The sequence below is a fragment of the Myxocyprinus asiaticus genome, chromosome 13 (assembly GCF_019703515.2).
Source record: "Myxocyprinus asiaticus isolate MX2 ecotype Aquarium Trade chromosome 13, UBuf_Myxa_2, whole genome shotgun sequence".
Classification (NCBI taxonomy): domain Eukaryota; kingdom Metazoa; phylum Chordata; class Actinopteri; order Cypriniformes; family Catostomidae; genus Myxocyprinus; species Myxocyprinus asiaticus.
The window spans coordinates 7,269,704-7,291,858 of NC_059356.1; the positions used below are offsets into that span (position 1 = coordinate 7,269,704).

General features: G+C 43.8%; 1 protein-coding gene across 1 annotated transcript in view; it reads right to left on the bottom strand.

The window, feature by feature from the left end:
* Nucleotides 1-22,155, bottom strand: part of LOC127450325 (alpha-1,6-mannosylglycoprotein 6-beta-N-acetylglucosaminyltransferase B-like) — a 292,577-nt gene that overhangs the window by 180,654 nt on the left and 89,768 nt on the right. The window contains exons 5-6 of the mRNA XM_051714336.1: nucleotides 13,560-13,633; nucleotides 8,881-9,048 (exon numbers count right to left, since the gene is read on the bottom strand). Of these exons, the coding sequence (XP_051570296.1) occupies nucleotides 8,881-9,048; nucleotides 13,560-13,633 (242 nt within the window). The remainder of the gene's footprint in view (nucleotides 1-8,880; nucleotides 9,049-13,559; nucleotides 13,634-22,155) is intronic.

Below are 22,155 nucleotides of genomic sequence, written 5' to 3' on the forward strand. Positions count from 1 at the left end.
TGGAAAATAGAAATTACTAGTTGAGGTAAAACTCTGTTCAAGTCAGAATTCCATTTTTGTCAAAGCTCTTATTGACTCCGGGGCTTCAGGCAATTTTATTGACTCTGATCTCTGCAATCTGTTATCTTTGGAAACTGCTCCTTGTGTGCCTTCTCTCTCTGTTACAGCACTAGATGGTCACCCTCTTCATGATGGCACAGCTTCACGTCACTCAACCCATCTCTGTACAAGTGGGAGCTCTTCATCATGAAACACTACAACTACTCGTCACCAACACTCCCAAGAACACTCTCATCCTTGGGTACCCCTGGCTCGCTAAACACAATCCTCACATTTCGTGGACTGACGGAAAGATCATTCAGTGGGGGACCTCTTGTTTTACCTGCTGCCTACGTTCGGTGGAACCCGTTTCCCTTCAGACCACTCACATCAGCCCCGCTGAGGCCTCCGCGCAACCCACCATCCCGGCAGCCAACCAAGACTTCCTGCCTGTGTTTAGTAAAGCTAAGGCTACTCAATTTCCCTATCCTCTTCCGCTAGTGCCTGCAGCACTCAAACAGTTATGAGATGCCAAGGCCTTTACCAAACTCGATTTGTGTCATGCTTATAACCTCATTCGCATCAAGGAGAGGGACGAGTGGAAGACTGCCTTCATCGCCCATTCAGGGCACTACGAATACTGGGTCATGCCTTATGGCCTTGCCAACTCGTCTTCCATCTTCCAATCCTTCATGAGATATCTTTCGGGACCTTCTGCACCGAAGTGTCATAGTTTACATCGCTGACATCTTGGTTTTCTCACCTTCACTAGAAGCTCACGTTCTGCACGTATGCCAAGTTCTCCAATGCCTCCAGGATAATCACCTCTTTGTGAAAGCTGAGAAGTGTGAGTTTCATGTCTCTACAACATCCTTTCTGGGTTATTTGATAAGCCCTGATTGGGCCCACATGGATAGTCTCAAAGTAAACAGCATCAAGAACTGGCCTCATCCGGGTTCAAAAGAACTCCAACGCTTCCTGGTCTTTGCTAACTTCTACAGGTGATTCATTCGCAACTTCAGCACCATCGCAGCCCCTCACTTCTCTTCTCAAAGGAAGACCTAAAACTCTCCAGTGGACTTCTCTGGCCATATGGGCCTTCCAGGATCTTAAAGTAAGATTCACCACTGCACCTGTACTCCATATCCTGATCCTTCACAGACTTTTATAGTGGAAGTGGAGGCCTCTAAGATTGGGATCGGAGCCATTCTCTCCCAACGACATGGTAACCCTGCCAAGATGTAGCCCTGTGCTTTCTTCTCTCGCAAACTCAATCCTGCAGAACAGAACTATGGTGTGGGGGACTGTGAGCTTCTGGCCATGAATGATGCACTTGAGGAATGGCGCCATTGGTTAGAGGGTTCCCAACACCGTTCACCATCCTCACTGATCATCGCAATCTGGAATATTTACGCTCAGCCAAACGACTCTAGACAAGCCCATTGGGCTCTGTTCTTCACCAGATTCAAATTCTCAGTGACGTGTTGTCCTGGGTCAATGAACACTAAGGCTGATGCTCTCTCTCGGATTTATTCCCCTGAATCTCCTGAATTTCCTCTGACCATTCTGCCAGAATCAGTTATCGTTGCTCCTGTCCAGTGGGACATCATGAAGGACATCGTGCAAGCCACTTTGATGGAACAACCCCCGTCCAGTTGCCCTAGAGACCATGTCTACGTTCCTGCCAAGCTCCGTCCTCAAATCATGCAATCATACATACCTCCTTGAGCTCTGGTCACCCAGGTGAGAATTGCCGTAGATTTCCTCACTGACTTACCTGTGTCTCAGGGTAATACAACTATCATGGTGGTGGTGGATAGGTTCTCCAAAGTCCCTCTCAAGAAACTGCCTTCTGTTCTAGAGATGGCTGAGACCATCTTCCACCAAGTATTTCGGCTCTACGGTTTACCATACGACATCGTCTCGGTTAGAGGACCTCAATTCACCTTGCGGATCTGGAGAGAATTCTGCAAACTTCAGAATGTTAACGTCAGCCTGTCTTTCGGTTATCATCCTCAGTCGAATGGCCAGACTGAACAAATCAACCAAGAAGTAGGTCGCTATCTCCACACCTTCTGTCTCTCTAACCAGTATGATTGGTGTTGATTTCTCCCTTGGGCAGAGTATGCCAGAAACACCCTTCGCAGTTTCTCTACTGGTTTGACCCCTTTTCAGTGTATCCTGGGATATCAACCTCCACTCTTTCCCTGGTCAGGAGAACCATTGGAGTTACCTGCAGTTAACCACCTGATGCAGCGCAGCAACCAAGTCTGGGAGTCTGCCCATGTTCACCTGCAGAGAGCTGTCCGTCAGCAGAAGATACATGCTGACTGACATCATCGACCTATCCCCACACTCCGTCCTGGCTAACAAGTGTGGCTGTCAACCCGAGACCTCTGCCTGCGGCTACCCTGCACAAAACTCTCCCCAGGGTAAAGGGGGTCCTCAAAGGGGGAGTAATGTCCCATCCTCCTGATCTGTTCACACAAGATCTTCTTCCCCTGAGTATTAACCCATAACTAGACTACATTTCCCAGAACGCCTTCTTCCTGCCATTGACTCTCACACCTGTTTGCCATTCATTCATCAACTCCCTGTGTATATAATCCCTGATCAAACTTCACTTCAGTGCGAAGTCTTACCAATTCACCCTTTGTCTTGCATTTCTGAGTGTTATCTTTATCTACTGCCTGCCTGTGTTGATTATTGCCTGTCCCTTGGATTATCCCTTTGTTTACCATCTTTGATTTGTTATTTTGTTTGGATTGCTTACCTGGTTTTGACCTCTGCCTGTTTAACTACGATTGCTATTAAACTCTGCACATGGATCTTCACTCTGTGTCTGCCTCTGACTCGTTACATATGGCCCGGCCATGCCCTCCTCCTCCTCACAGTATAATACTTTGAAAATATGAGGTCATGTCCATATGTCTGTCTTTTTGTGTTTCTGTAACAGTTGAACAGTGCACTGAATTCAATTCCCCCCAAAGATGCACCTCAAAACTGCTGGATTTACGGCGCATTTCAGCGGCTTCTCCCCCTCTGCACCCGTGGAGTGCAGAGAACGCCCCTGGGTGCTTCAGCAGAGCGAAAACAAGAAAGTATATTCTGAAAGAGTATATTTTCATTCACAAAAAGAGTGGCACACATGGAACATCTTTTTAAAGATGCCTTTCCGTTTGTGTGTTATTCCTGGTTGCGGCCATTATCTCTCCACTTCTGACAGCCACGATTGCTGTCATACGTGTCTGGGCACTGCCCATGCAAAGACATAATTCGTGGATGAGTCATGTCCTCATTGCAAGAACATGACCATGCCAACGTTGCGGTTACGAAAGCAAGCCACCCCAGCAACTCCCTGCACCGGTCCTTCTACCTACGGATTTGAGACCACGTCGGTTAGCACTGGGGGCGATTTGGGGACATCAATGGGACCACTTCCGCCGGGTATCCCCCCACGGATCTCCCATTTCCCGGCATGCTCGCAGACCGCCGGCTCGTCTCAGCACGAGCTCAACTTATCATTCGGAGCTCCGGAAGACGACGAGTTATCGAGCGCAGCATCGGAGAGCGGGCACATACATTCTGATGCAGAGGCTTCGGCTGGGCTTCCTCCTTCGGGAATGGTCACCCAGTCTCACGCTGACGTGGAAATGATGGACATGCTTTCCCAGGCGGCCACGAGCGTTGAGCTAGAGTGGAACCCTCCTCTCTCCCCTGAACCCTCGCGGCTCGACGATTGGTTCTTGGGCTCGGGGCGCCACCCACGGCCATGCCCCGCCCCCGTTCCTTTCTTCCCAGAAGTGCATGAGGAGCTGACAAGATCGTGGGAGGCACCTTTTATTGCCCCTGGTCTTTCAGCTCCTCCGCTCTCACTACCCTTGATGGTGGAGCGGCCAGGGGTTATTCAGTGATCCCCCCAGGTGGATAAGGCGCTCGTAGTGCACTTGTGTCCGCAGAGCACCACCACCTTGCACGGGCACCCGAAGCTCCCATCCAGGGCCTTTAGGTTTATGTCATCCCTGACGACTGTAGCCTGCGGTGCCGCTGGATAAGCCGCCTCCACCCTGCACGTCATGGCTTTCCTGCAAGTACACCAAGCCAAGGTGCTAAAAGAACTGCATGAGGGTAGTTCTGACCCGGGATTGATGCAGGAACTGCGCTCGGCGACCGACCTCGCTCTCCGGGTGATGAAGGTCACGGCGTGGTCTCTCAGACAGGCGATGTCCACCCTGGTGGTCCAGGAGTGCCACCTTTGGCTCAACTTGGTCAAGATGGGAGAGGCAGACAAGGCACGGTTCCTTGACGCCCCCATTTCCCAGGTTGGCCTGTTTGGTGACGCCATCGAGGACTTTGCCCAGCAGTTCTCGGCAGTGAAGAAGCAGACAGAGGCCTTACATACATATCCTGCCCCGGCGCAGCTTAAGACCATGCACCCTGTCTGCTCATCGCCAAGGGCGTCCTACTGCAGCAACAACACCAGCTGCGCTGCAGCCCGCCCCCATGGCCCGGCTCCGGCGTGGAGCCCTCCGCAGGAAGCAGATGCCACCCGTCTTGCGGCTGGCTGCTAAGAACCCGAGGAAGGAAGCCCGGAGTTTGGGTGCATGGCTCGCGCTTTCCAACCCATCGCGATGGCTGACCCGGACCGTCTGACTCAGCTATGCAATTCAATTCGCCAGGTGCCTGCCCAGGTTCAGCGGCGTCCCCTTCACCTTGGTGAAGGGTGAGAATGCCGCTACCTTGCATGCAGAGATCGCTACCCTTCTGTGCAAGGGCGCGATAGAGCCTGTCCCTCCCGCCGAGATGAAGAAAGGGTTCTAAAGCCCTTACTTCATTGTACCGAAGCAAGGCGGTGAGTTACGACCAATCCTGGACCTGCGAGTACTGAACCGGGCTTTGCACAGACTCCCGTCCAAGATGCTGATGCAAAAACGCACTCTAACGAGTGTCCGGCATCAAGATTGGTCCACGGCGGTAGACCTGAAGGATGCGTACTACCACGTCTTGGTCTTACCTCAACACAGACCCTTTTTGCCTACGAAGGCCAGGCGTACCAGTACAAGGTCCTCCCCTTTGGCCTGTCCTTGACCCTCACATCTTCACGAAGGTAGCCCTTGCCCCGCTAAAGGAAGTGGGCATCCGCATCCTCAACTATCTCGATGACTGGCTAATGCTAGCTCACTCTCGAGAGTTGCTGTATGCACACAGGGACCTCGTGCTCCAGCACCTCAGCCGACTGGGGCTTTGGGTCAGCTGGGAAGAGCAAGCTCTCCCTGGTTCAGAGCATCTCTTTTCTTGGTTTGGAGTTGGACTCAGTCTCGATGACAGCGCACCTCACGAACGAGAGCACGCAGTCGGTGCTGAACTGTCTGAAGGTGTTCAGACGGAGGACAGCGGTTCCACTGAAACTTTTTCAGAGGCTCCTGGGGCATATGACATCCTCAGCGGTGGCCACACCACTCGGGTTGATGCATATGAGACCGCTTCAGCACTGGCTTCAGACTCGAGTCCTGAGATGGGCATGGCGCTGTGGGACACATCGCGTGACTATCATGCTGATCTGTCGCCGCCTCTTCAGCCCTTGGACCGACCTTGCATTTCTACAGGAAGGGGTTCCCCTAGAGCAGGTCTCCAGGCATGTCGTGGTTACAACAGACACCTCCAAGATGGGATAGGGCGCCGTATGCAATGGGCACACAGCCGCCGGCTCCTGGACTGGCCCGCGGCTGCGTTGGCACATCAACTGCCTAGAGTTGTTGGCAGTACTGCTCACCCTGCGGAGGTTCCGGCCGTTGATCCAGGGCAAGCACCTGTTGGTTCGGACGGACAACACAGCGATGGTAGCATACATTATCCGTCAAGGCGGTCTACGCTCCCGTTGCATGTCACAACTCGCCCACCGTCTACTCCTCTGGAGTCAGCAGCACCTCAAGTCGCTACAAGCCACTCACATCCCGGGTGACCTCAACATCACAGCAGATGTGCTGTCACGTCAGGTTACCCTCAGGGGAGAGTGGAGGCTCCACCCTCAGGTGGTCAAGCTGATTTGGAGTTGATTCGGTCGAGCACAGGTAGACCTGTTTGCTTTCCGGGAATCCTCCCACTGCCTGCTTTGGTACGCCCTGACCAAGGCACCCCTCGGTATAGATGCGCTTGCATACAGCTGGTTCCCTGGACTACGCAAATATGCATTTCCCCCAGTGAGTCTACTTGCACAGACCCTGTGCAAGGTCAGGGAGGACGAGGAGCAGGTTGTCGTAGTAGCAACCTACTGGCCCACCCAGATGTGGTTCTCGGATCTAACGCTCCTTGCGGCAGGTGGTAGAAACAATCACTCAGGCTAGGGCTCCCTCTACGAGGCGCCTGTATGCCTTGAAGTGGCGTCTTTTCACTAAGTGGTATTCTTCCCGATGCGAAGACCCCCAGAGATGCGCTGTCAGATCGGTGCTTTCCTTCCTGCAGGAGAGGCTAGAGGGGCGGCTCCACCTTGAAGGTGTATGTAGCCGCTATTTCGGCTAATCATGATGCAGTAGATGGTAAGTACTTGGGGAAACACGACTTGATCATCAGGTTCCTGAGAGGCACTAGGAGGTTGAATCCCTCCAGAACATGCCTCGTCCCCTCATAGGACCTCTCTGTAGTCCTTCGGGGTATACAGGGAGCTCCCTTTGAGCCCTTGGAGTCAGTTCAGCTTAAGGCACTCTCTTTGAAGACTGCCCTCCTGACTGCACTCACTTCCATCAAAAGGGTAGGGGACCTGCAGGCGTTCTCTGTCAGCGAATCATGCCTGGATTTCGGTCCAGGTTACTCTCATGTGATCCTGAGACCCCGACCGGGCTATTTGCCCAAGGTTCCCACGACCCCTTTTAGGGATCAGGTGGTGAACCTGCAAGCACTTCCCCAGGAGGAGGCAGACCCAGACTTGGCGTTGCTGTGTCCGGTGCGCACTTTACACATCTATTTGGATTGCATGCAGAGCCTTAGAAGATCCGAGCAGCTCTTTGTCTGCTTTGGTGGACAGCGGAAAGGAAGCACTGTCTCCAAACAGAGGATCGCCCACTGGGTCATTGACGCAGCATTGATGCACCATCCCCTGCGGGGTTACAAGCCCACTCTTCCAGGAGTGTGGCGGCCTCCTGGGCCCTGGCCAGTGGCGCCTCTTTGGCAGACATCTGCAGAGCAGCGGGCTGGGCAACACCCAACACCTTTGCAAGGTTCTACAATCTCCGGGTTGAGCCGGTTTCGTCCCGTGTATTGGCAGGCACAAGCAGGTAAGTTCCGGGACAGCTGGCCAGGTGTACCACTTGCGCATAACGCCTTTCCCCTCCCTTGAGGTGAAGACATGTGCTCTTGACTCCCAGTCGTGTTCACAGACTGTGATCCCTGGATGACTTTCCTTCTTAGCCCTCTGGCAATTGAGTTTGCAGAGAAACACTGGCCCAGTACCCTGTACTGTGGTAGGTGCTCCATGTGTGCTGGTTCCCCGAAGGTGACCCCATGTGAAATATTCCACAAAATCGTTTCCCTGTCGGCAAACTGCATCTTCCTTGAGCAGAGGCCCCACTGCCTTCGGTCGCCATACTCTGTAGAAACACCTCCCCCTTCGGGTAGGACCTACCATGGGACCTCTCCACATGACATACTTTCGACAAGACTCGGTAAGACCATGTGACGTATTCCACTCAAAATACCCCCCTCCCCCTCTTTTTGGGTGGGGTGTGGTCTCTGCGGTGTCTTCCCATTGGGAGGGACACCCCCTGATGCAGACACTTATGGCTCCCAGTCAGTTAACAAATTCCACTCTTTTTGGGGAGAAAAGAGAGGGAAAGAGGCCTCGGCTGGGCTAGCCTTTCCCTATAGTTGGGCAGTCGACTTGTTCCTGATGGACCGTTCGACACTCATAAGAGCATTGGGGGAGGTTACGTGACGGCCTAGTGCACTGGCTACGAGGCGCACAGCGGTCTGCCTGTCACACACCACCAGTTCACGCAATGCATTTTGTATAGGGACCCCTAGTGTCACTACATCGACACAACGTAGAGTGAGTGACAGATAGGGAACGTCCTGGTTACTTTCATAACCTCCATTCCCTAATGGAGGGAACGAGACGTTGTGTCCTTCTTGCCACAATGCTGAACTACCCGCTGAAATGGCTGGGACCTGGTCTCGGCTCCTCAGCACAAAACCTGAATGAGTGGTTGCATACCAGCTCCTTTTATACCCGTATGTCTGGGGGAGTGGCATGAAAATTCCACTCGCCAATTCTCATTGGCCTTTTTTCAAAAAAGCAGAGGTGTTTGGGGCTCCCAAGAGTGACCCCTAGTGTCACTACATCGACACAAAGTCTCATTCCACCCATCAGGGAACGGAGGTTATGAAAGTAACCATGACTTTCTCTGTCTATTTGTCTTTAACTAGTCTTCGAATTTTAGTGAAGTTTCATTTTCTCTGTAACATGTCTGACATGGACATTCATATTCTCCCACTTGAAGAGTTTACTACAAGTAGCCATGTCCCAAACTCATTCTATAGTTTGAGCTAGAAAGGAATGGGTAGAGCTGAGCGAGCTGCTCAAAATATATACATCAACCTTTTGATAGTGCCTGGCAGGCTCAGTGTTTATACTTTTGGGGGAGGTAAACCCACGAATGGCTTACTTACAGTTGTCAATGAAAAATAAACTGGGATATTAGAACATATTTTGATATAAAAAAAAGTTACACACTTCACCTTTAAAACTCTGACTACACAGGAATCTCACTAGGTTCTATAAAGAGCCATAGAAATTTATGATTTGTGAATTCTGTATTGTAAATATTATGGACTGTTTCAGTCACTCACCTGTCTCTTTGGCAGGCTGCGGATTGTGGGGTAGCTGCTTTGGTTCCTCCAAGCCAGCGTGGGGCAGAACCACTCCACCTCACTAAGGTAGATGAGGAAAGAGCACTCTGAGCCGTCCACTCCATAAAAGGCATAGCAAGGATCTGATGTCCATCTGGCCCTCATCCACTTGAAGAGTAAGAAATGAGTAACACTTGAAGGGTTAGTTCACCCAAAAATGAAAATTTTCTCATCATTTACTCACCCTCGTGCCATCCCAGATGTGTATGACTTTCTTTCATGTGCTGAACAAAAATGAAGATATTTAGACTTCAGCTCTGTAGGTCCTCACAATGCAAGTGAATGGGTGCCACAATTTTGAAGCTCCAAAATCCACATAAGGGCAACATAAAAGTAAACTCCAGACGACTCTGGTGGTTAAATCCATATCTCCTGAAGCAATATGATAGGTATGGGTGAGAAACAGACCAATATTTAAGTAATTTTTCCTTCACTTCTCCTTCTGTTTTTGGTGATTTACATTCTTCGTGCATATCGGCCCCTACTGGGCAGCGAAGAGAATTTTTGATAAAAAATTACTTAAATATTAATCTGTTTGTCACCCACACCTATCATATTGTGTTTGAACACATGGATTTAAACACTGGAGTCATATGGATTACTTTTATGCTGCCTTTATGTAGATTTGGGAGCTTCAAATTTTGGCACCCATTCACTTACATTGTGTGGACCTACAGAGCTGAAACATTCTTCTAAAAATCTTTATTTGTGTTGAGCAGAAGAAAGACATACATACACATCTGGGATGCCAGGAGAGTGAGTAAATCATGAGAGAATTTTAATTTTTGGGTGAACTATCCCTTTAACTTTTTTCTGTTAAAATATATTTGAAATGCAAACAATTGCTATGTTTGGGTTAGCATACTACAATGCTAATCTAACTATTTTGGCAGTCTATGATACTGTACACAGTACGAAAACTTTCTTTCTGCATGTTATACCTGGATAACCTACTACATTTATCAAAATATTCTGTATACAACAGAGAATACTGTGTGGAATACTGTATATGCCACAATGCAATGCGTTCAACTTGACCTTCCATTTTGAGGATGATGAATGAATCTCTAACTCATGACTCATTATTCATTAATCATCACACTGCAATGAGTTTTTACACAAAATGTAATTGCAAATGCACAGTACCTGTTTTTAATTTTCAAGATGATAAATTAAAGCCAGCATGCAATGTGATGAAATCATATAACAACAACATAGCATACCACTGTTTGGGACTTTTATTGTGGAATTATGTCTACTGTTTCACCACTATTTTTAAAAAAAGTGGACAGGAAACAATATACCATGCAGTTTCAGAAAGTAGCAAGCTAGTTCCAAGCATAGCCAATTTCACATGTCTCATTTATGGGCTGAGTTAAGGCTTCAGTTTAATACCAGTGAAAACCTCTATGAGAGGATGATAATCTATGGGTGTTTTTATACCCTGATGGTTTGCAGGGGTTTATTTACCCAAATGTTGGTACTTTACTGGCACAGACTGGTTTGATTTGTCTGGTTTCAAGATGCATTTGGAATGGGAGGGCTGAATAAATGTTTAACTGTCATGCATAAAACAGTCACTGTGCATGGATGATGGATGGTACCTTGTCTGAGCAAACCAATCCTGATCAGGGTGCGTTTCCCAAAAGTATTGTTAGCTAACTATGGTCGCAAGTTCCATCGTTTTCAACATAGATTTGGTTCAATCAAATCAACAATGATTTGGCCTTTTCCAAAACCGTAGTTTAAGTAGTAACGAACATTCGCAAACAGCATCGCAAAGTTGTGTGGTTGGAACTACAGCTCTTTACCTGTGGCTAGAAGCACAGTTTCTTGTTAGTTTGCTGTGTGGACATCATTTGACATCACCGAGGCTTCTATATCTTTCACTCCATATATATATTTCATTCTGTTAACATTTTGACCACGTTTTCATGCATTTAAGAAAAATGTTTTTCTAAAGTTTTGCAGAAAGCAGCATTCTGAAATGTAATAAATGCGAATTCAGCCATTTAAGGGATTAAATGCTGTTAAAAGAAAGCACTTTATCACAAATGGTTTCTGTTGGAGAACACGGATTTCATGTGTTAATGTTAACGCAAAAGTGCCATTTATATGTTTTAGAAGAGTGCGCTTGTGCGTATGTGCTCAAGTGCATTGGGGGAACACTGAAGTCGGAAGAAGCAGGAAACCCCACTAGTGCAATGAGTATTGGTCACATTAAACAGTCCACGCAGCTTTCCTGTCTTCAGCAGCTTTCTCGCATTAAATGGCTTTCTGGTTTATGTGTAAATGAGCTTTTGTGATTTAATATTCACAGAAGTTATTACTCCACCACCTGCATAATGTCATTAACGACAGCTCTTTTTTGTTGAACCAACGTGGTATGAACGATGGATGTGCGACATAGTGACAAGCTAGTTAATTTCTCCAACGATGCATCATACTATGGTGGTTAAGAAGTGAGTTACATCGTTGTATGGGAAATGCACCTCAGAGTGACTCAGTGAATAGAGTGCACAATTCTAAGAGTTAACTCCATCCCAAATCACCACAGCCATCACAATTGTGGCCATAGTTATATAGTAGGGCTGGGCATTATAGAGAATATTCACAATAGTTTTGCGATCTTTGTCTTTCGACTCCCGAATATGGGAGCAAGCCGCCCATTTCAATAAAAGGGTTCAAAACACTGATTTAACAGTTAATTTGCATTGATACTCAAAAAAAAAAAAAAAAAAAAAAAAAAAAAAAAAAATAAAAATAAACATATATGTGTGGCATTTCTCACGTATGAAATGTATTATTTACATTTATACATGATATCTATTAGTTACAGTAAATATTAATAATAAAATAATAAAATATTAGTGCATAGAAACTAAAATGATTAAAAATCTTTATTCCTTGTGTTCATTTATTGAAAAACTGTGAAAAATATTCCTTGAATCTACTAGCAAACAATGCCCTTTTAAGCCATATTAGAGCAAATACATACAGTAAATATGGAGAAATATATACACTGGCAGCCAAAAGTTTGGAATAATGTACAGATTTTGCTGTTTCGGAAGGAAATTGGTACTTTAATTCACCAAAGTGGCATTAAACTGATCGTAATGTATAGTTGGTATACAAAATATAGTTAGGACATTACTGATGTAAAAAACAGCACCATCACTATTTGAAAAAAGTAATTGTTTATCAAATCTAGACAGGCCCCATTTCCAGCAGCCATCACTCCAACACCTTATCCTTGAGTAATCATTCTAAATTGCTGATTTGGTACTAGAAAATCACTTGCCATTTTATCAAACACAGCTGAAAGTTATTTTGTTCGTTAAATGAAGATTAACATTGTCTTTGTGTTTGTTTTTGAGTTGCCACAATATGCAATAGACTGGCATGTCTTAAGGTCAATATTAAGTCAAAAATGGCAAAAAACAAACAGCTTTCTCTAGAAACTCATCAGTCAATCATTGTTTTGAGGAATGAAGGCTATACAATGCTTGAAATTGCTAAAAAAACGGAAGATTTCATACAAGGTGTACACTATAGTCTTAAAAGACAAAGGACAACTAGCTTTAACAATGACAGAAAGAGATGTGGAAGGCCCAGATGCACAACTAAACAAAAGGATAGTACATCAGAGTCTCTAGTTTGAGAAATAGATGCCTCACATGTCCTCAGCTGACAGCATCTTTGAATTCTACCCGCTCAACACCAGTTTCATGTGCAACAGTAAAGAGAAGACTTAGGGGTGCAGGCCTTATGGGAAGAATTGCAAAGAAAAAGCCACTTTTGAAACAGAAAATAAAAAGAAAAGGTTAGAGTGGACAAAGAAACACATACATTGGACAACAGATAATCGGAAAAGAGTGTTTTGGATCTTAACCCCATTGAGATTTTATGGGATCAGCTAGACTGTAAGGTGCATGAGAAGTGCCCAACAAAACAGCCACATCTATGTGCTACAGGAAGTGTGGGGTGAAATGTCACCTGAGTATCTGGACAAACTGACAGCTAGAATACCAAGGATCTGCAAAGTTGTCATTGCTGCACGTGAAGGATTTTTTTTTTTATTATTTATTTATTTTTATAAGAACTCTTTGAAGTATTTTTTTTTTTTTCAAATTGTAATAGTGATTTTTCACGTTATTAATGTCCAACTATACATTACGATCAGTTGAATGCCAATTTGATGAATAAAAGTACCAATTTCTTTCCAAAAGAGCAAAATCTGTACATTATTCCAAACATTTGGCTGCCAGTGTATATATAAAGATATAGTCTTATATATAAGATATAGATATAATTACTTATGGCTGTTTTATACTATTTTACTTGGCTCAAGAGCTAAACAAGTTTCGTTGAAGTACCCAAGTCCAGGAACTTCTTATTTTCTGAAATGGTAATGAAGTATGCTAGAATAAACAACAACAAAAATACATCATCTAAAGCAACCACATCATCAATCAATCTGAACACCCCACCAAAAATCCATTTGTCGTGTGCTGCTGTTTGCTTTCACCAATCTATTTTCCTCTAAGGCAACCGTGAAAGAAAAAAGGAGAAAATTAAAGGAGTATGAGAGTTTTTGAAAAATCTCTGTGTCAACTCACATCCACTTTACTGCCGCAATCCGGGTACCGAGGATCCTTCGGGACTTCACACTGACCCATAACTTCATCTCGTCCTGTAGATGAAAAGGACAGAAGGTGACAGTCTGATGGCACTCTTCTACAGTAGTCACCCAATTGCAGAAAACCACTGGGTTTGAAATGCTCTCTGCTTTAATGAGGCTTTAGGAGAGCCCTTTATACTGTATCTTCTTCCATCAATTTAACTTCATTTAACCATCAGAGACCCACTAGAATAATTTAAACACTTTCTGCAAGGCAAAGTAATAGACCTTATTCACACTAGCGCCATCTGTTTTTTTAATTCTTTTTTTAAATTAATTTTATCCCCTTATCTCCCAATTTGGAATACCCAATTCCCACTACTTAGTAGGTCCTTGTGGTGGCACGGTTACTCACCTCAATCCGGGTGGCGGAGGACAAGTCTCAGTTGCCTCTGCTTCTGAGACAGTCAATCCACGCATCTTATTATGTGGATCACTGTGCATGACACTGCGGAGACTCACAGCATGGGAGGCTCATGCTACTCTCCGTGATCCACGCACAACTTACCATGTGCCCCATTGAGATCGAGAACCAATAATCACGACCACGAGGAGGTTACCCCATGTGACTCTACCCTCCCTAGCAACCGGGCCAATTTGGTTGCTTAGGAGACTGAATGATTGGGATCGGGCAGTAAAAGGTGCCCCCCACGATATTGTCAGAGACTAGGTGACCACACATGAAGGAGGGAGCCCAGCCGAGGCATCCGCGTCAGAGTGGATGATCCCGCTCTCCGATGCTCCGGGCTCCGAATAAGAGGTCGAACTTACCGTGAGACGAGCCGGCGGTCTCATCCGAGAGCCCGACCAGGGCAAGCGAGCATGCTGGGGAATGGGAGGTCCATGGGGGTTTACCCGGCGGAGGTGCTCCCACTGAGGTCCCCAAATCGCCCCCAGTGCTAACCGGCATGGCCTCATACCCGTAGGTAGAAGGACCGAGGCGGGGAGCCGCTGGGGTGGCTTGCTTTCTTAAGAATGCAAGCCGCGACTGCAACGTTGCCATGGTCATGTTCTCGCAATGAGGACAAGACCCATCCACGAACAATGTCTCCGCATGGGCAGCGCCCAGACACGTAAGACAGAGATCGTGGCCATCAGAAGCGGAGAGATAATGACCGCAACCAGGAATAACACACAAACGGAAAGGCATCTTTAAATAGACGTTCCGTGTGTGCTGCTCTTTTAGAATTAAAATATACTCTTTTTAGAATATACTCTTTTTGTTATTCTGTCGAAGTGCCCAGGGGCGTTCTATGCACTCCACGGGTGCAGAGGGGGAGAAGCCACTGAAATGGGCCGTAAAATCCAGCAGATGAGGTGAATGAACTTACGGATGAATTCAGCTTCAATGAATAGAACCGCCCAGCTCCGAAGAGAAAATCTGAATGAGTGGTTGCATACCAGCTCCTTTTATACCCGTATGTCCGGGGGAGTGGCATGCAAATTCCACTCAGCAATTCCCATTGGCATTTTTTCAAAGATCAGAGGTTTTTAGGGCTCTCAAGAGTGACCCCTAGTGTCACTACATCGACACAACGTCGAGTGAGTGACAGATAGGGAACCACAGTTTTAGCACAATTTGTGGACTTTTTAGACGGTCCCTTGCCACAACCTCAACAGTATTAGCACGTTTTAGCACAATGTGTGGACTTTTTAGACGGTCCCTTGCCCAACGTAGGCAAATTTTCCAATTTATATCAATGTTAAATTAGCAATCTGGAACGATTTCACCGTGACACCATCTGACCAGCTTAAATATGGGACAAATCGCACCCCATATTGATTCAATATGGGACGCATAATTTTATCTTTAAATACGGGACAAACCTGTATTTTACTGGATGGGTGGCAACCCTAGTTATCATTCCCATTAAAAATCAAAGATGCCGCTAGCATGAAAAAGGTTCTTCATTTTATATACTGGTTAAAAAACATTCAATGCCGCTCATGCTCTGAAATATATCACAGCAACAAAATTGGCAGGAACTTACTGTTTTTTACAGTTTGAATCTAACATGCTAAAGTCACAAAAAATTACTGTCTACTGACAACATTTCTGTTGAGTCATAAGTGTCCCCGTGTTCAATGGATCAACACCCTTGCCAGTGCCCGAATTTGTGTTCATGATATACAGATACAATGACCACGTATAGCAGGTTAGTGTTAACATTAGAGCCATGAATGTAGAATGTAAACATGACAAATTACACTTTATCAACTGCATTTACATTACTTTAAATCATCGAGTTGTGAAAACAGCTTCTTTTTCTGATGTCATGTGGATTCCATTCATAGAATGAGGCATGTAGTTACTGATAACACATTTTAATGTCATATTGGTTAATGTTTTGAGCCTGTTTACAGGACAGAGTGTGTATAATATTTAAATACCATACTCCTCTAACACCGACCCCAGCGGTGTGGGCAGTGTCTAAATGTGTGCAAACATGTCATTGCGCAAATGTTTCGACCTTCTTTCTAGCTCTGGGAAAAAATCACCGCACAGTAAATGTATCTGAGCCTTAAAAGCCCCTGCACACTTCCTACGAAATTGAGGAACAAATGGGTGTGATGGTATTTAGAACAAAATCTGTCTGAAAAGGTGTTTTTGAGTTTTTTTCGGTGGTTCATTACAGCTCGCCAGAACGAACTTTCAGGAAAACTTCTTACTGGCTGCTAAACACCTTCTTACTGCCATTGGTTCACATCATCAGTAGGTCATCAGAGCTCCACCTACTTTGAGGCTAACAGCTAATTCCCATTCAGTCAGTTAAGATCAGTCAACATGTTGTTAGTTATTAGCAAGCTGGTACAAATTTACCTACATCTTTACGATTGTTCGCACAGAGACTTTTCCAAGAACATGTCAAGCGATTTTTTTAATTTTTGTTTATAAGATTACAACAGGGATAAAATCTACTCAAATACTCTTAGGTTCCCATTCACTCTGTTGTTTGATACGCTTCTTCACTCATGTGCCATCTGCAGCTAAAAGCCATTCACACATCTGCTGGAAGTAAGATATGCCTCTAATCATCATTCTTTTGTCTGTATTCTACCCATTAAAACTCATTTATACACCCATCTTTGTGGTAGTAACAGTGTCATCATAAATTACAATAACAAAAAGTAATCTGCGCATATTATGGCCGCATTTAGCGTGTTAGCCTATTGGCAGCATGCACTGACGTGCACAGAACGGGGGGCTACAGGAGCGCAAGCCTCGCCCTTTTTGTTCACAAATCTAAAGGTGGCCTTCACAAATCTAAAGGTGCCCTTTTGGTCGAGGGGAAATTTAAGCAGAGATGCCTTTAAGAGCATGTGCTACAGCACAATCCCCCGCTGACAGGCTGAAGCGGACAGCTTCTTTTACTGATCTCTTGTAAATTCTATTCAAAGTATGTGTCATGAAGTCATTGATGACACATTTTAATGTCACATTAGATGTTTTACATGTAGTTTTGAGCATCCTCATATTTCAGTGTACCTCTAAATGCCTCCCTCCGACAGTAGTGTGGCGGGTGTTCAAATATTCACAAAGAGTATGTCGTTGCTCATCTGTTTCGAACTTCATTTTGGCTCTGAGCGAATAAGCACTTTGCCGTGAATGTGCCGGGGTCTTAAAACTGCATAACAGATCACAGTGGTCTTCTGCATCTCCACAACTAGCACTCAAGACGAAACCTCACTTTCATCACAGATTTTTGGAGGTATGTTTGTTGCATTGCCTGATTTGTATCTTTCCTCAAGTGAATCGGGCACTAAAGAAGTGCAGGCATCTTTTGCAAATAAACAGCACTTTTTAGGGGAGAACAATCATTTTACAAGCTTGAAAATCCAGCGTTGCAATTTTCCTGAAATTACCTCCAAAACAAAATTTGCATAGATATCATGTTTTTATACCCAGTGGTTTTCTTTAAAACACTTTTAGGTGGACGAAAAAATAAATAAAATCATCCATATCAATGTTTTGGTCTCTGAAGGTTAAGCTTGCTTTATTAAGCATTATGAAAGAGTGCCCTCCTGCCCTCGCACTGGCACTTGTCTGCATGAGGCTTGCTCTGGGCTTTGTTAAGAGCTCGTATCTGCTTTCTATTCAGTAGAAAAAGAGCAACATAAGATTGCAAACATCCCCTCGCCGTGATTAATAAAAATCCCTTCTCTCAGTGGTAGCCGGTCCCAGTTTGCCTAATTAATGGAGAAAGAGTTAGTTCTTTATACAACAAGCTACTTAAGATCAATCAAGCATGGACCCAGCGAAAGGAATTATGGGCTGTTCTATAACAGCAGTATAAAAACAGTTCTAAGAAAAATGCACATGAATACCCTCTGAATCTAAAGGAGCTACACTGGCCTCATAGGACATTAACCCAGAGGAAAATAGTTTTTCAGTGAGCACACGACTAGTATCAGGTCATGATCACATTATGGGTCCATATCGCTTCACCAAATTATTCTGTTATTTTATTTAATTGTATTATTTCAAATAACTGTGGAGCCAACCATAGCAAGAAAAAATAACTAATAAAGCAAATATATTGGCTATGCAATTTGGATAAAAATTAAAAACAATTCATGTATTATTCATTATTATTTGTAATATCTGTGGAAAGCACCCTTGCTCTTTATTTCTTTGCTCTTACTCTCACATGCACACACACACACACACACACACACACACACACACACACGCGAGCAACACATAGAACTTTGATGTCAACGCAACCCTGCAATTTAAAACAGTTTTGGTATTGAAAAGCTACAAACGAAGTGTAAGCTTCGCGATTTGTAGCGATGTTACTGCTGAACATTGCCGAATAACGCTTTCAAGTTCGCTACGGTGGCTTGGGCTGTTTCTTGCAATCTATGCTTAATCCGTGGCTTAAGAAATTAGTTTAACACACAAGAGTATTTTAGGGATGAAAACCTAAATTACACTAAAACTTTAAATGGATACATAAGTACCATGGTGCAACAGAGGCTTTTTTTAATTATTATTTGTGCTCATCATAAAAATAATGTAACAATGCAAAAAAAAAATATACATTTTGATATGGAGGTGAAATATGACTTGAACATGCTTTTATGAGACTCATGTGTAAATACTGAACAACACTGTGCTCTGTAAGCCACTTTTGGTTCTTAGAAGGAACGGGCTGACATTGAAGGTTACAATAGCTCAACAGAATGTAATTTACACTGTACTTTGCTGACTTTGCTGGCACCATTATAAAGCCATTTCACACTAGATCAAACACAACAGTCATCTTGCGGTTTACTTGTTCAAAGAGAAAACCCTTTTATCAGTTTAACAGCAGCCACAATGGCAGAGAACAGCACGACTTGTCCTCATCCTTCCATAAATGCTCCAACCTTATTCAACAGGTAGGCAATATGGTATATGGAAAATAATAAAGCATGTATGAAAGAAGATGGATGAACTAGTGGATGAACTATTTGGGGGTCAATGACTAATAATTGTGTCCAAGATAATGGTAGTGAAACCAACATGAAGAAAGTAATTTTGCTGTCATGTGATGAGAAAATATCACAGATAGTAGCCCTGTAGACCCTCATGACTATGTGTCAAAGTCATCAAGTCTCTTATAATCAGGGTTGGGAGGGTTACTTTTGAAATGTATTCCACTACAGATTACAGAATACATGCTGTAAAATGTAATTTGTATCATATTCCGTTAGATTACTCAAGGTCAGTAACTTATTCTAAATACTTTGGATTACTTCTTCAGCACTGGTAGATTTTTTCACTTGTTTTGACTATAAAAATGCTTCCAGTACAGTAAGAGAAAATACACGTTAAAATAAAAAAAAAAAAAAAAAAAACACTCTGAAAAACCTAAATATGTTATGCAGTGTTGATTCTAAAACAAGATCAATCTAATTGGATTTTTAGATATTTTTTACAGGAAATCAATACAAAAACTATTATCAAGAATATGATTTTTGCCCTAATATCAAAGGTCTTACTAGAAAAAAAAAAGAAATTATGATCCAACGTGAATTTTCATGATAAAAAGAAATATGACCATGCCTGTTAACGTGCATTAAAATGGCTAGAAATAGCATTTTAGCTTAGCGTAAAGCTGGAAATTTACACAAGGTTTATTTCTATTTCTTCTGCTCCAAACGTACTTTTCCGTCTGCTCGTATGAATGTAACACATCATAAGAGTTTCACCGGTTCAAATGCACTTTGGATCGCATCATTTATATGTATACATTTTTCCACCAGAAAGGACTAAATATTAAATGAAACAAATGACAATAAAATGCAAAGTAATCTCTTCAGTAATCAAAATACTTTTTTAATGTAACTGTATTCTAATTACCGATGATATAAATTGTAACTGTAATGGAATACAGTTACTTATATTTTTTATTTTAAATACGTAATCCCGTTACATGTGTATCGATGTTGGTGGAGGGGTCCTTGAAACGTGGCCTGGCAAGACATGGCATGGAGCGTGGCCTGGCGAGACAGGGCGTGGAGCATGGGAACAGGGCAAAGTCAATGGAAAGTTGGGGCCCTGAGACTGGACTGAGTCTCGGGAACAACCTCTGTGGTCGTGAACATGGGCAGAGACTTAGAAACAACCACTGTTGTCGTGTACATGGGCAGAGACTCGAAGATGACCTCCGTGGTTGTGAACATGGGCAGAGACTTGGAGACGACCTCCGTAGTCGTGAACATGGGCAGAGACTCGGAGACGACCTCCGTGGTATTGAACATGGGCAGAGACTCGGAAACGACCTCTGTGGTCGTGTACATGGGCAGAGACTTGGAAACGAAAGCCTTTCTCCTCCTCTGGGAGGCCGAAGTTGGCAATGCAGGCTCTGGGATGGACGAGGCTGGCAACGCAGGCTCTGGGACGGAGGAGGCTGGCAACACCGGCTCTGGGACAGACAAAGCTTCCAGCTCATTGGCTATGGCAGGCGTGGGCATTGACTCGTTGGCCGTGGCAGGCGTGGCCATTGGCCCGTTGGCCATGGCAGGCGAAGAGACGAAGGTGTGAAGATGAACCCAAGTGCAGTTTTATTTTACAAATGTGTAATTCAAAAACCCTAACTAAAAACGTGAACATAAACATGAACTAGACTTGACAAAAACTAGACTTGACATGACATGACTTGACTATAGACTTAAATTAGACTATGTAACTTTGTTGTTTTGTTCTAGTCATGTCATGTCATGTCATGACTAGAACAAAACAACAAAGTTACATACACAATACCTGACACCAGACAATGGCAAACATGAGGGCTTAAATACAAGGACATGGGTAACAAGTAAACAAGACAACCAATCACAAGACTAAACTAATAAACAAGATAACAAGACTAAATGAACTTAAACCAATGAAAAGATAAGACTAATAACAAAGTAATCAAACAAAGAACCAGTGAAAACAAGACACATGAACAGGTGAAACACATGACAAGATCACATGAGGGAACAGTAAATCACAAGACATGAACAGGAACTAAACTTGAAAATAAAAGACATGAAAAACATGAACCAAAACACATAAACGTGACAACATGTATTCCGTAACTCCCCAACCCTGCTTATATTATGAGGTAATTTCACCTTTTTATGACATGAAAATGTTTGTTCAGGATGTAAAATGTCAAATGATTCAACCACCCATATACTTAACGACATTTAATGAATACATTGGGGGTGGGGGTATAATTTTTAAATTGACTGAACTTTATTTGTTTATTTATTTTTAAAATTGCAATTAAGATGTGTATTCAGGGTGTAAAACATATTTTTACTTTTTACTTTACATTTTTAGTCATTAAATCTAAATTTTTGTTTGAAAAATGGTATAAAGGATTTTCAAAAGCATATGAAACCAACACACATATAAATATTTTAAGAACTTTGCATATGAATTATATTCTCGCAACTATATTTTTAAAATATTTTTTTCCTTCTAATTATTTTGGACACCCTTATTTGTAATTGAGAGGTGAATTAAGTTCAAAATACATAAATCTGAGTCATGGTGCATACAGTTAGTATATTAGTATGCATGCTATGGTGGTTAGTATGCATTCTGTGGTGCTCAGGTGTTTGATGTTGGTGATGCAGATTTGAGTCTGGACAGCAGTGTGTCCCATTCCACCCTCTCTCAACCCTAATTTACTGTAAATCTCTATTAAATTAGGAATATATACTAAACTACATTTAGAAATTGTTACAACTCCAAATTCTGATTGGATGAGCAGCATCCAAAGTCATTGTAAAGTGCTAATAAATGCACACCCGTGGCCACACATTTTATAATACTGTGCAAAGCTGCTATGTTTCTTGGCAATTGTAAACAGCCTGCAGGTTACTGAGCTATATTATATTATACCTTATAGCTAAATCATGCTGGCACACTATATTTACATTTATTGTGAAAACCTTTATTTTATTTTATTTTTCTCTCCACAAACTAAACATGTCATTGAGTTTTTATTTTTATTTTTTCCCTTGTCACAGTCGCCTTTAGCTTGTTTGCT